At 38.4% G+C, this 14,092-nt stretch overlaps 1 protein-coding gene across 2 annotated transcripts in view; it reads left to right on the plus strand.

Moving 5' to 3' along the window:
- Nucleotides 1-14,092, plus strand: part of thoc2 (THO complex 2) — a 107,471-nt gene that overhangs the window by 72,630 nt on the left and 20,749 nt on the right. For both annotated transcript variants that reach the window (XM_084429987.1, XM_084429988.1), the window contains exons 23-29: nt 2,848-3,123; nt 6,005-6,146; nt 6,242-6,399; nt 8,998-9,126; nt 9,435-9,566; nt 10,462-10,646; nt 13,118-13,305. In XM_084429987.1, coding sequence (XP_084286113.1) covers nt 2,848-3,123; nt 6,005-6,146; nt 6,242-6,399; nt 8,998-9,126; nt 9,435-9,566; nt 10,462-10,646; nt 13,118-13,305 — 1,210 coding nt within the window. The remainder of the gene's footprint in view (nt 1-2,847; nt 3,124-6,004; nt 6,147-6,241; nt 6,400-8,997; nt 9,127-9,434; nt 9,567-10,461; nt 10,647-13,117; nt 13,306-14,092) is intronic.

A 14,092-nucleotide genomic window follows, 5' to 3' on the forward strand; every position in this document is an offset into this window, starting at 1 on the left:
TTGTTGTCCGCCTAAATGAATTATAAATAAACAAACAACTAGTAGGCTATTTGCAGTATATTAAATCGTTTTTGACCTAATTATTTTGCACTGAAATGAGTCTGACACACGAGTCTGTCGGCTCTGACAGCGCTGCATCACGTGCACCTGCACAATATCATAGCTTATGATTTCCGAAAATAGTAATATGTTGTCAACTAGTGATATCGTCACAAGAACTGTTGAGGAATATGCAACATAATTTAGACAATTATTTTTGTCATATGTTATAATAATAAGTTATTATTAGTCAGACACTATCATTTCACCGTGCATGTCCTAGCACCGAGCGAGGCTGATGAGCTTAACGTTAGCTTCGCAGCTGAGACACGAATAGACTATTAACTTAAAGCTTTTACTCTTAATAAACACAAAAGGCACGTCCCCTTTAATAAAAAAAGAATATTTATTAAACAAACCAGATCAAGAGCAGAAACGAAATAAAGTGCATAACTGAAAAATAAAGCATCCTAGGCTCAAAACTAACACAACCAACAGCACAGCGCAATTGCGCATTAGGCTCCAAATAAAAAATAAAAAAGTTAGGTTATCACACTAAAACATTGAAATATGCAAATTCTGATATGTTCATAGCTTACTCAAAACAGACAGGGCAAGCTAACGCAGACAAGTGAGCTTACCACTTTTACAGTAGATGATAGGTCATGTTTGTCGTCAAGCTGTGGAAAACTGTTGCTTGCAAACTTTGCATTCGACCTTTTTCCTGTTATCAATTTTAACAAAATGCTGCCACACTGTAGATTTCTTTGTTGTTGACATGTTAGAAGAGGACTGACTATTAAACGCTCTCACAATTAAATAAATAATATTCAGCATCAAACCTTCTACGCTCGACGCTCTCTCTTGGGTTGGACTAATCCAAAAAAGGTGAAAACAAGGGGGGTGTTTTGAAGACAGACTGTTACAGTGAAACAAGGGTATTCTGAAAACACCCCCATTAGCAGTTAGTGCTTTCCACCTGATGAAATGAGCGCGCCTCAGCGCGGCAAAACTGATGAAATAAACGTGGCAGAAAATCGACCAATCAGAATTTTGGTCGAACCAGAACGTATCGACCAACTAATCGACTAATCGACTAGGACAGTACAGCCCTAATAAAATTCACACTCTAGACCGTTAATATAAGTTCATAGTGTATGGAGTGCTATGTGGGACATAGCTTGTATTTATATTCAACAGATAATCTGCCACTTTGGATGTTTTTTGATGCAATTAATTCTGGGATCGTTTTCTCTGCAAATGGACCACAGGCCTGTTCACACCGACGTGAATATTTGGCATGAAAATTCGGCACCATTTTAGCATTCAGTCCATTGCTAAAAAAATGACTGAATAGAAATGCAGAATCATTCTCTGACAGTAGGTGGCGCTTAGAAATGCAGAATTATTCTCTGACAGTAGGTGGCGCTTATAGAAATGCAGAATCATTCTCTGACAGTAGGTGGCGCTTAGAAATGCAGAATTATTCTCTGACAGTAGGTGGCGCTTATAGAAATGCAGAATCATTCTCTGACAGTAGGTGGCGCTTAGAAATGCAGAATTATTCTCTGACAGTAGGTGGCGCTTAGAAATGCAGAATTATTCTCTGACAGTAGGTGGCGCTTATATAAATGCAGAATTATTCTCTGACAGTAGGTGGCGCTTAATGCAGAATCATTCTCTGACAGTAGGTGGCGCTTAGAAATGCAGAATTATTCTCTGACAGTAGGTGGCGCTTATAGAAATGCAGAATCATTCTCTGACAGTAGGTGGCGCTTATATAAATGCAGAATCATTCTCTGACAGTAGGTGGCGCTTAGAAATGCCTTGGTTATTCTGGGACTCGACACGCTCCACAACATTACGTTTCTGACACCTGATTGTCACAAAGAAGAAAGGAAATCAAAGAGTTCATGAAGTTCTAGATTCTTTATATACTATTGTGTCGCATTACACAATAGTCTGTTTGTGAGCGCCAGTCGTAGTGTTGCATAACGACCCATCTAGGGTTGGAGTGTCAGTAACAAAAATAAACTATATAACTAAATAGTAATAAATACATTAAAAAAAAAACCTTTTTAAGAGAACCAGGAGAATTCAACCTTCCATCCCAGAGTTAAAAATAATATTATTTTAATTTGAAAAGATAATGAATGATAAATACCATGAAGATAACAGAAACAACAATGTTGAAGGAAATTAACGGACATAGGGAATATTTCTTATAGAAGACCCTTCATGGTTAGGTGGCAGCTCTTAAGGTTGCAAGCAATACATCATCGTGTTCTCTGTACCAATTAAAAGCCAGTGTGTTAAATGTACAATCACCACATATATTCATCTCAACAAACAATATCATTGTTTGGTGTTTCTCAAACAAAGGCGTGATTAGTGCAAACATGTTCTAAGACAATAACAATTGAAGCATGAAGAATCTTTAATGGTGGTTGAAATCGCAAAGGATCCAATAATGCAATATTACCACAATGCTTTGCTCTTGCTGTAGTACAAATCTTGCAGTGCAGTAAAATGTGATTTATTTATTTTATTTTGCAGTATTATAACTCTTATATGATGCTGGCTGCCTAATGCATATTTCATACAGAGCTCATTTTGTGTTTTCCCTCAACGCTAGACCCCGCTACAGCTCTCCAGGGCTGCGTAAAGTTAACCCCATCTCTCTTCACCTTTAACATGATTTACCGCCCCCTAAATCCACGCGCAGGCCTCTGCGTACGCTCATCTTCAGGCCTGGTTGTTGTGCTTGAGTGAATTATAAAGCTAGCCTGCTGTCTTTGTTCCCATCAGTCCAAGTATGACGAACTGAAGAAGGCAGAGAAGGGCAACCGGCAGCAGCAGAAGGTCCATAAGTACATCGCAGCCTGCGAGCAGATTATGGCCCCTGTGCACGAGGCCGTCGTGTCTCTTCACTTGCCCAAAGTGTGGGATGACCTCCGACCCCAGTTCTACGCCACTTTCTGGTCCCTCACCATGTACGACCTGGCGGTACCGCACAACGCCTACGACCGGGAGGTCAACAAGCTGAAGATGCAGATCAAGGCCATCGATGAAAACACAGAGATGGTGAGACACTTCATATACTGCAAAGAAACTCTACAATATATTTGCACTCTCTCTCTCACAATGCATGAATATTCATGTACACATAGTTGGTTGTGTCTTATGTAGGGTTAGGTACCGAACTCTGTACTTTTAATGGCAGCGACCGAATTATGTGAGTACTGATTCACATTAAATCAATCGGTGCCAAATTTCAGTACCTGAGAACGCATCTGGGCACGAGACTATTTATATACGGGTTCTGCGTGGCTCTGTGTGAATGAGTGGCGCAGACGCAGTGTTTCATTTACCACACACACACACACTGAAGAACACGTGACGCTCGCTGTGTTTTTCAGCCTCTGCAGTCTCATTATATGAGAACATGAATGCATGAACTTCATCTCCAGAGCCGCTCTGAGTCACTGAAGTTCATCAGCATTTTACAGTTTCATTTAAGAAAAACTATCGTTATAGAAGATGTATAGAAATAGTTATATCATTAACACACGGAAACTCAATTGTCTTCGCCACAACCCGTCAAAATACAAGTTCGGTTTAACTTGATAATATATTACTGTTGTACAGTAGAATTTAGATATTTCAATTTAATAATAATACAAACACTACTAATAATAAATTATCAAAAAATTATTTAAGGAATAATCACACTCTTCTACGTTGTAGTTTTAACAGTATAAAGCTCAGTTGTGCCGCATGTTGTTTGACAAAAAAAAAAGTGTAATTTAATATAAAAGATCAATTAAATTAATGGTTTGTCTTCATTTGATTACTAGAAAATTCACAATGCAGAATTTGTGGAAACCAAAACATTTAATAGAAAAAAATAATAATTATTACTAAAATGGTTGTTTTTTATTAATATTCAAGCATCACAGACAATGGCAGACAGCGACCAAGGCAGCTCTGGCTTAATGTCAATAACACTACTACAAATTACTTAGTTTCTTTACAGTTATTGAGGTAAACATGCCTAAAGTACCGAAATAAGGTACCGTTGGGTACCGGTTTAAATGTGAACGGTACCCAACCCTAGTCTTATGCCATTCTTACACACCAGACTTTCAAAAATCATTGGATCAATGTCAGTTCGAGTCAACACACATTTCCCATTACAGGAGTTGGATTGCAGACAGGTCTAGAATTTAACCTGCTAAATGTCTCTCTGGCATCAGCGACACTTCAGCGCTTGTCTCATATCACGTCTTTGGCAATCGTCACTCATGTTAAAGAGCATTGATTTGCTTCTGATTTGGGGCTTTTGTTGGTGTCCTCTGAGTGAAGAATCGAGGCTAAAATAGTGTTGTGTGGGAGGCTTTAAAGGAGTAGTTCACTCCAGAATTAAAATTTCCTGATAATTTACTCACTCCCACGTCGTCCAAGATATTCATGTCTGTCTGTCTTCAGTCGAACGGTTTTTGAAGAAAACATTTCATGATTTTTCTCCATATAGTGACTTCAATGGGGTCCAACGGTTCCAAATGTCAGTTTCAATGCACGATCCTCTACTACACGATCCCAGACGAGGAATAAAAGGCTTATCTAGACAAACCATCGACCATTTTCACAAAAAAAAAAAAAAAAAAAAAAGACATTTAAATCCATATGATAAAATAATTTAATTTAATAAAAATACTTAAACCTTGAAGCAGTTTTTACTTGAATAATAGTGCAGAATAATAATGCTGCTTCGGAGCTGAAGTTTGTCATAAAATAAACTTGACAGCTCATGCATTTTTATGCTCTCATATGCAGTCACATGATCCCATGATCTTTCCTCACTTAATAGTTGTTCAGTTGTACCTCGTAATAGTATGAACTGCTCTCTCCATCAGTAATTCTGCCGGTCACACACCAGAGGTCTTGTGGAAATGTTCTGAACGGCTCAGTGTTTTGCAGCGCGACATGAACCTCACAGTTTGGCCTTCTGAAAGCACACTCAAAGTGATTTATAAATTCATATTTAACAGTGTATTTTTTATATTTGCCAGGGGGAAATGTGTAAATTCAAACTCTTTTACTGGAAAATAATTGTGTTCAATTAATGGATAGTCTCAGGGCTTGACATGAGCTTTTTTGTTCAGCAGCCGCTGTGGCTATGGTGTTTTTCCAAAGTTACGAGCCACTGGACACAGTTTTGACATCATTACCATGGGGAAAAACTGCCATATAGATATTATTCATATTTTCGCATAATTTGGCAGTAGGTTTATTAGGCTGCTGTCACTTTAAAGACCTGATGCACCTTATAATGTTTATTTAGCCAATATACTTGTCTTTATGAGCACAAAATCTGCAGGAATGAGTAAAATGATGCTCAATATGCGCAATCTCATGCCGAAATTCAAGCCCTGTAACAGCAACAATATTCATTCAGAGCAAATGAAACGAGTGAGTAAAGGGAAGCGGGTCTGTGTGTCACTCGCTGTCGGAGAGATTAGAGCACGAGAACGCGCAGCTGAAGAGTTTCAGATATTATAGTATCGATTTATGGAAAAATCGATATTTTTGACACCACTACATTGCACTTAGTTCATTGTTTCAGATCTTTTTTAAAGACTACAATTGAAAAATGTATTTATATAAAATTCACCCTGCCGAAGTGGCCTGTAGGAGTGACTGCGTTACACGCCGCTGCTGAAGCACACACGCATGTGGTGGGTTGGCGGCTGTTAACGCCAAGCCCTGGATAGTCTGCATCAAAAGTGTTAAAAATATGCAATGGGCAAATCAGCCATCCCATTCACCTTAGAGTGCAAGCTCAACGCTCATCCGACATGTGCATTTGCTGTGAGGCGGTAGATTCAGAAGTGGTGCTGATGAATAGCAGTGCGGGAAACACTGCAGTCAGATGTTGCTCATAAAACCGTCCTCTGTTTTGCAGCCGCTGAACAAAAAGAAGAAAGAGAAGGAGCGCTGCACCGCTCTGCAGGACAAGCTGCAGGAGGAGGAGAAGAAGCAGCTGGAGCACGTGCAGAGAGTCCTGCACCGCCTCAAACTGGAGAAGGACAACTGGTTACTGGCCAGTGAGTCCTCAGACCACCCTCTCTCTCTCTCTGAGTGTCTTCAGGGCCCAAGGCTCCTCGTGTCTGTCTCACCCCGTCTCTCTCGCTGTTTTCAGAATCCACCAAGAACGAAACCATCACGAAGTTCCTGCAGCTGTGCATCTTCCCCCGCTGCGTGTTCTCCGCCATCGACGCCGTCTACTGCGCTCGCTTCGTGGAGCTGGTGCACCAGCAGAAGACGCCCAACTTCTGCACGCTGCTGTGCTATGACAGAGTGAGTCCTCACAGGCGCTGTAGCCCAATAATGTGTCTCTCTTTCTAGTAATAAAATCAAAGAGAAAGAGAACCATTAATAAGTTAAACAATTACCTAACATAAAAGCTGTACTTGCTTCACACATCATAAGTTTGTTGAATTTGTTCAGGTAATTGTAGAAAGTTTCAGTTACGCACTGAATTACCAAAACTAAATATTCAGCAGGGTCACGTTAGAGATGAAACCCTTTTACCACATCATTTTGAGGAATTAAAAGATAAGATATTCGATATGATATGATTTAGACACTTTCACTTTAGGCTACAAATTGATGTCTCCTTTTTCTTTTCTTTTTTTTCTCTTAAAATTATAAAAAAAAGCTAATCCCATGTTCTTCAGAAAGAGAACCATTAAGTTAAACAATTATTGGTAACACTTTACAATAAGGTTCATTAGTTAACTACCTTTAGTTAACATGAACTAAGAATGAACAATACTTCTACAGCATTTATTCATCTTAGTTATTGTTAGTCTCAACATTTATTAATATATTGTTCAAATCAAAACTTGTATTTGTTAACATTAGTTAATGCACCGTGAACTAACATGAGCAAACAATGAACAGCTGGAGTTTTATTAACTAACATAAAGATTAATAAACACTGTAACAAATGTATTGCTCATTGTTAGTTCATGTTTCTTAATAAATTAACTAATGAACCTTGTTGTAAAGTGTTATGCAGTTATCTAACATAAAAGGTGTATGAAAAATATCTTTTCACACATGAGTTTGTTGAATTTCTTCAGTTATTTGTATTAAGTTTCAGAATTACCAAAACGAAATATTCAGCAGGGTCACGTTAGAGATCAAACCCTTTTACCACATCATTTTGAGGAATTAAAAGATAAGATATTCGATATGATATGATTTAGACACTTTCACTTTAGGCTACAAATTGGTGTCTCCTTTTTCTTTTCTTTTTTTTCTCTTAAAATGATAAAAAAAAAGCAAATCCCATGTTCTTCAGAAAGAGAACCATTAAGTTAAACAATTATTGGTAACACTTTACAATTAGGTTCATTAGTTAACTACCTTTAGTTAACATGACCTAAGAATGAACAATACTTCTACAGCATTTATTCATCTTAGTTATTGTTAGTCTCAACATTTATTAATATATTGTTAAAATCAAAACTTGTATTTGTTAACATTAGTTAATGCACTGTGAACTAACATGAGCAAACAATGAACAGCTGGAGTTTTATTAACTAACATAAAGATTAATAAACACTGTAACAAATGTATTGCTCATTGTTAGTTCATGTTTCTTAATACATTAACTAATGAACCTTGTTGTAAAGTGTTACGCAATTATCTAACATAAAAGGTGTATGAAAAATGTCTTTTCACATCATAAGTTTGTTGAATTTCTTCAGTTATTTGTATTAAGTTTCAGTTATGCTCTGAATTAAGTTTCAGAATTAAGTTTCAGAATTAAGTTTCAGAATTACCAAAACAAAATATTCAGCAGGGTCACGTTAGAGATCAAACCCTTTTACCACATCATTTTGAGGAATTAAAAGATAAGATATTCGATATATGATTTGATTTAGACACGTTCTACAGCATTATGGGAACACAAGAAAATAATTCACTTCCGTTTGCTTCGTTTTTACACATTTGTTGTAAATATCAACCATTCAATGTTGTTACTCAAGTAATTTTATGTTTTTAACATAACATGTATGTGTTTTTATAGGAAATATGGTTTTCAATAGCTTCAAACCAACATTTATAATTTAAGGTTATGCAACCCTGTTACCATTGTGGTGGTGTTATTTTATTTTATTTTTTTATTACAAACTTTAATCCAGACTTTAGTTTTGTTCATAATGTTAATTGCTAAGATTCATAATGTGATCAACAAATCAGGCTTTTAAACTGCTCATGCATGTCCCAGATTTCGGTAACAAGGTTGCAAATATTAACTAACCTCGTGCAAAGTTTGAAAAAAAGACCTCCTGACAAATTATGTTAAACGTTGAGCACTGAAATATAAGACAATGTTACAAACAAACAGTCTTTACTAATGTTCTCTTGGAAAGTGCTATTGCAGGGCTATAAAAGTTGTGATAGTCTTTTCTTCCCCTGTTGTGCCGTATATCTGAGTGAAACGGCTTCTGGAACAACAACAAATAAATATGTAAAAAAAACAAAGCACTGCAACATACCATAAAAACAAGATCTGTCCATTTTTATTTCATGGTGACTGAAACCAGTCGCTTGATATCCGTGTGTGTGTGTGTGTGTGTGCCAGTGGCCACAGTCAAAGAGATGCAAGCTCATCGAGGATTCTGTTTGTTAATGTGCTTTTATCAGTGTTTGATGTATTTCCATGTTCATTAGAGAATCATGAGTCTGTGCTTTTATTTATTTTTTGTTATTATTTTGTTTATTCTGATCCTTTCATACGAGTACAATCTTATAGTATATTTCAGTTTACGTGAAATGCTCAATGCGTTCTCAAAGTGTCTTCACAAATGCACATATGTACAATCACCTAATGTTTTAAATGCGTGTTGAATGCCGGCGTCCCCCGTGTGTGTCCTGATCTAGGTGTTCTCAGACATCATCTACACGGTGGCGAGCTGCACGGAGAACGAGTCCCGCCGCTACGGGCGCTTCCTCTGCTGTATGCTGGAGACCGTGACCCGATGGCACAGCGACAGGGCCATCTATGAGAAGGTGCGGTGTGCTCTCACAACTGACTCTCGTTTAATTATTCTGTCAGTGCTGTCTCTAGTGTGTGCTAGTCGAGGCCAAATCAGTGTGTCTGGGAAAAGGAGTTGGCAGCGTGTCCCTTCCTTAAAGGATCAGAGTGTTTAAGTGTTCATCAGGAGCAAACTGGTCTTTAGAGTTCAATCATCTTCCATTTCATGTTTACTTTTACCAGCTAAAAGTGTTTCTAAAAGGTTTTAGGGTAAATGTGCCTGTCAGAAACCTTTGGGATTATTTGCTTGTTTTGTCTTATTTGTTTGCGGTTCCTTCTCTAGGAGTGTGGCAATTACCCAGGGTTCCTGACTATTTTCCGAGCCAGTGGTTTCGACGGAGGGAACAAAGCGGATCAGCTGGACTATGAGAATTTCCGGCATGTTGTCCACAAGTGGCATTACAAGTTGACTAAAGTTAGTGTTGCGCTCCTCAGACAACAACAATGTGTGATATCATTTTTTTAGAGCTGTTAACAGATACGTTTTGTAACACTTTACAGCAAGGTTCGTTAGTTAATATGAACTAAGAATGAACAATACTTCTTCAGCATTTATTAATCTTAGTTAATGTTAAATTTCAACATTTACTAATACATTATTAAAATCAAAGGTTGTATTTGTTAACATTAGTTAATGTACTGTAAACTAACATGAACAGCTGGAGTTTTAGTATCTAACGTTAACAAAGATTAATAAATACTGTAACAAATGTATTGCTCATTGTTAGTTCATGTTAGTAAATGATTAACTAATGTTAACTAATGAACCTTATTGTGAAGTGTTGCCATATATTTTATTAATGAATGAATGTATTAATATTTCCTCCTAATTCTGCTAAACAGGCCGAATTGTTTAATGCAACTACTAAACTACTGCACTAAACTAAAATCTTTCTCAAGGCTTTAAGGATTTTTCATTTATTTTTCAAAGGATAATGTTTGATAGCCGTGGCCTCGTGGTTTGTGTTGTGCCATGATATATTGAGTCATATGCAGAATGCATGTGCATAACTACACAAAAACTCTGCAGTTCTAGTTTTGAACATTCATGGCATTACAGACTATTTATATCAGGCTTTGTGTTTTGTCTAAATGTGTGTTTTTGTTGTTTACACGGAGACCGCTTTGAAAATCGTGCACTTTGAAACCCGTTTTCAAAGGTTTGCGGTTTCAGGAACCCAAAACGCCGTTGTCGTGTGAATGAACGGCCAAAACGCATGACAAGTTTTACGTTTTTAGTTGAAAACGGTGTTGTGTAAATGTGTGTTTTTGTCATGGACTGTAAAGAAAAGCTCTGGTTCTTCCCTCAGGCGTCTGTTCACTGCCTAGAGACGGGCGAGTACACCCACATCCGCAACATCCTGATCGTGCTCACCAAGATCCTGCCCTGGTACCCCAAGGTGCTGAACCTGGGCCAGGCTCTGGAGTGCCGCGTTCACAAGATCTGCCAGGAGGAGAAAGAGAAGAGGCCCGACCTCTATGCGTTAGCCATGGGGTAACTGAGCCGAGAGCCGGCTGGCCTCAGCATTATGAAGTGCTTTCACCACACTGGTTATCTTTCACTTTCAGGAGTCTGACTGGTGGTAGTTCACAGTTCTCCACGTTTCAATTGTACTTGCTTCGTTTTAAGCCATTGGAAATGTCCAGCGGCTTCCTTTCAGAGGGGTGTGCGGGATCTATAACATCTGCTGGGATTCTGCGTATAAGGCAATTTCTCAAAAAGTTGTCACAATTTAGTTGAGGTTTGATCCAAACTGGATGATTCAGTGACACGATTATAAATTCTCTGCCAATTTGAAATTTTTAAGCATTCATTGATCATACAATCATACATTTTCTGACAGTTGATCATAATCAAAAGTTATTTACATTGTTCCGATTTACTAAATCATTGGCTTGTGACATCATCAAATTTGGCTAGGAGGATCGATCACAGGAAGTGAGTCTGTATCTTTGCAAGGCTTTGACGTAATCATTTGAAGCTTGATTGAAACCGCCATTTTTATTATAATTATTTTCCTTGTAATATTGCGATTATTGCAAAGGTCACTGAATTATATAATTTTTTTTCTTTCATCCCAGTTCTCGAGGAAAACCTTAATGAAGTCTTGAATCTCAGCAAAAAAGAAAAATATAACTCTTTACGCAAGTCTTTGACACATATAATAATGTGCATTCACTGTTTCTCCATATATTTACTCGTAGCCTTGAGCTGGTTTTCCTAAATGCACCGCTGGGGATAAATCCAAATAAATCCACTCACTCTTACAAATGTGCAAGTGCAGGAAGGCTTAAAACATTACCGTTAATTGCCGAAATAAATCATTAATGAGGGAAGTCCCCCTATGCCAACCATCAGCTGTTCCTTAACTCTCAGCTGGGAGTCACCGGGCGTCTCTCTTGGCAGAGGTTACCCACATTAAGGCAGATTTATTCTCTGCTCTTTTCTGCCGCTTTTAGTTTGCGCTCTGCAGTGGGATTGATTAAATGTGTCGGACTGGTTCCGCTGAAGACCGTCCAGAGTGGCCGGTCATCACAGGCACATGAAAAGCGATGAGGTTTGTTGAGGGCGAGATGCGGAGGCTCATAAATCAGTGCCATCAATCCCAACCAGAATGGCAAGAGAAGGCTTGGCCTCTTGAAGAGCCTCTTCATTGCTGCTTAATGAACACAGTCCATTCAGCTATTGGACTTTTCCAACCGGAAGGCCTTCAGTGTCATGATAAGGCAATCTTATCAATTATCAGCTGTAATGGGCTGTTTTGCTCCACTGGAGCTAGAATTAGTGAAGAGGACTTGATCATGCCTCAGTGATTCCCAAGAGCAACTGCTGTTCTCATGAACGACACCGCCTAAAAAAAAACGTTTAAAGACAACATCCTAAAATAGAATCTCAGCACGACTCGCATGAGAGAATCAACTCGAATGATTCCAATAGCTAATGGCAAAGTTCACAAATATTCAATTTTATTAACTTTTTGTTGATATTTTAGTGTTGAATGAAGTATATTTGTAGTCCACTTTTCCCATCCGCCATGATGTCACTGCCAGCTCATAATGTTGCACACATACACCACCATTCAAAATGTGGGATCAGTCAGATTCAGGAAGAAATAATATTTCTTAATATATTTGATACAATTGATCAAAAATCACAGTAAATGCATTTTTAATGTTACAAAAGATTCCTATTTCAAATAAATGCTTTGTTTACTTTATATTCATCAAAGAATACTGACAAAAAAATTCACGGTTTCCACAAAGGTATTAATCAGCACAACTGTTTTCAACATGGATGATAATGATTCATGAGCCGCAAATCATCATCATCAGATCAAATCAGTTATTTCAAATTTATTTCATTCAGTTATTCGTAATATTTTCCAATATTGAAGTTCTTACTGTATTTTTGATCAAATAAACGCAGCCTTTGTGAGCAGAAGAGACTTAATGTTAAACAAATCTTAATGATTTCAAACTTTTAAACAAGTGTGTATTGCATTTAAAGTGTTGTCGTTTAGTTCGGGCAGCTCAACGTGGTTCACAGAAAATGTTGATGTCATGCATTTGCAAATTGATTAGATGTCCCTTCATAACAAGGAGCTGATTTGTTTTTAATTGGCATATCTTCCATTGCAGAAGTCGTATTAACAGCGGACGTAATTGTGTTGCGTTCATGCCACCAGTGGGATTTCTCAGCACACCTCCGCTTATTGGGCAGACGTGGGCCCTGTTCTTTGTGCTCCTCTGTAGACACGAGGAATCAACAAGAAATGAAGGGAGGGAATCAAACCTCTCGAAAATAGTCTCTCGATAATATTGTTTTGAAACCTGTTCTCAATGAACACAACCCCTCCTGAGGATTTCTTTTTGATTCCATCCATTTCTGAGTGATTTTGTTTTGAGCATTACATTACATTTCGTATTGCCATCTGCCGTGATTTTAACCGTGTGTGTGACTTGCAGCTACTCTGGCCAGTTGAAAGGCAGGAAAGTGCACATGGTGCCTGAAAATGAGTTCCACCATAAGGAGCAGCCAGTGCGCAGCGCCACGCCTGGCACTCTGCAGAACGGACCGGGCAACACGGGCAAACCTGCGAACACTGCCGCTGCCAGCGCTGGCAAAGCCGAGGACGGGGCCGTCGACGACTCAGGTGACTCGAGTTGAATAATTTCCCAGATTTTGTCCAGGAATTGATTTGGTAGCATCTGGGCTTGTTTGTCCAATCATTGAAGAACGTCTTGACACTCGTTTAAAATGAAACACGTTGCCATGGCGTGCGGCACTCGCTGTGGGAATCGCCACCCTGAGGGAGTTAATTGCAATTACTGTGTGAATTGGGGTAAAACTGCCGAGGATATTAGAACAGAAAAGCCTCCCACAGACCCATTAGCACAGAAACAAGCACACCACGAGGACTGATCACAACAGCAGTGCGGGTCACATGACTTCAGGCTGTTCGGAAACAGATTCTGGCCAACCCCGCGGCTGCAGAGAGGCTACTTGTGACATGGTGTTGCCCTAAATGTGTCAACGGGGTACAAAATCCCATGTTGCTTTTGAATCTAATGGTTTTTGATTGCATCGTAATATCAGTGTGACGATGTGAGGGGTTGCAAATTAAACGGGAGGTTAGAAGTTAGTGTCATGATGACCAAGAAGATGCTTGAACTTGGAGATGAAGTTGTTTTGAAGAAAAAAGGCTAGAGCTGGTTGCATCCTCATGTGGTGAAAATCAAGCTTTTGTCTATGTGGTGTTTTAATATGCTTGAAGACAAACCATGTGTAACCAATTACTTATTATTGATTACAAACTACCCTGTAACCAATCAGATCAACATAATTTGCATATTCATAGATTTTCGTATACTAAATGAGGCAAGGGTGTAGAGTTACATTCAAACTATTTTAAGGCATGACAATGTTTTTTTTTTTTTTTA

Source organism: Rutilus rutilus (assembly GCF_951802725.1).
Source record: "Rutilus rutilus genome assembly, chromosome: 14".
Classification (NCBI taxonomy): domain Eukaryota; kingdom Metazoa; phylum Chordata; class Actinopteri; order Cypriniformes; family Leuciscidae; genus Rutilus; species Rutilus rutilus.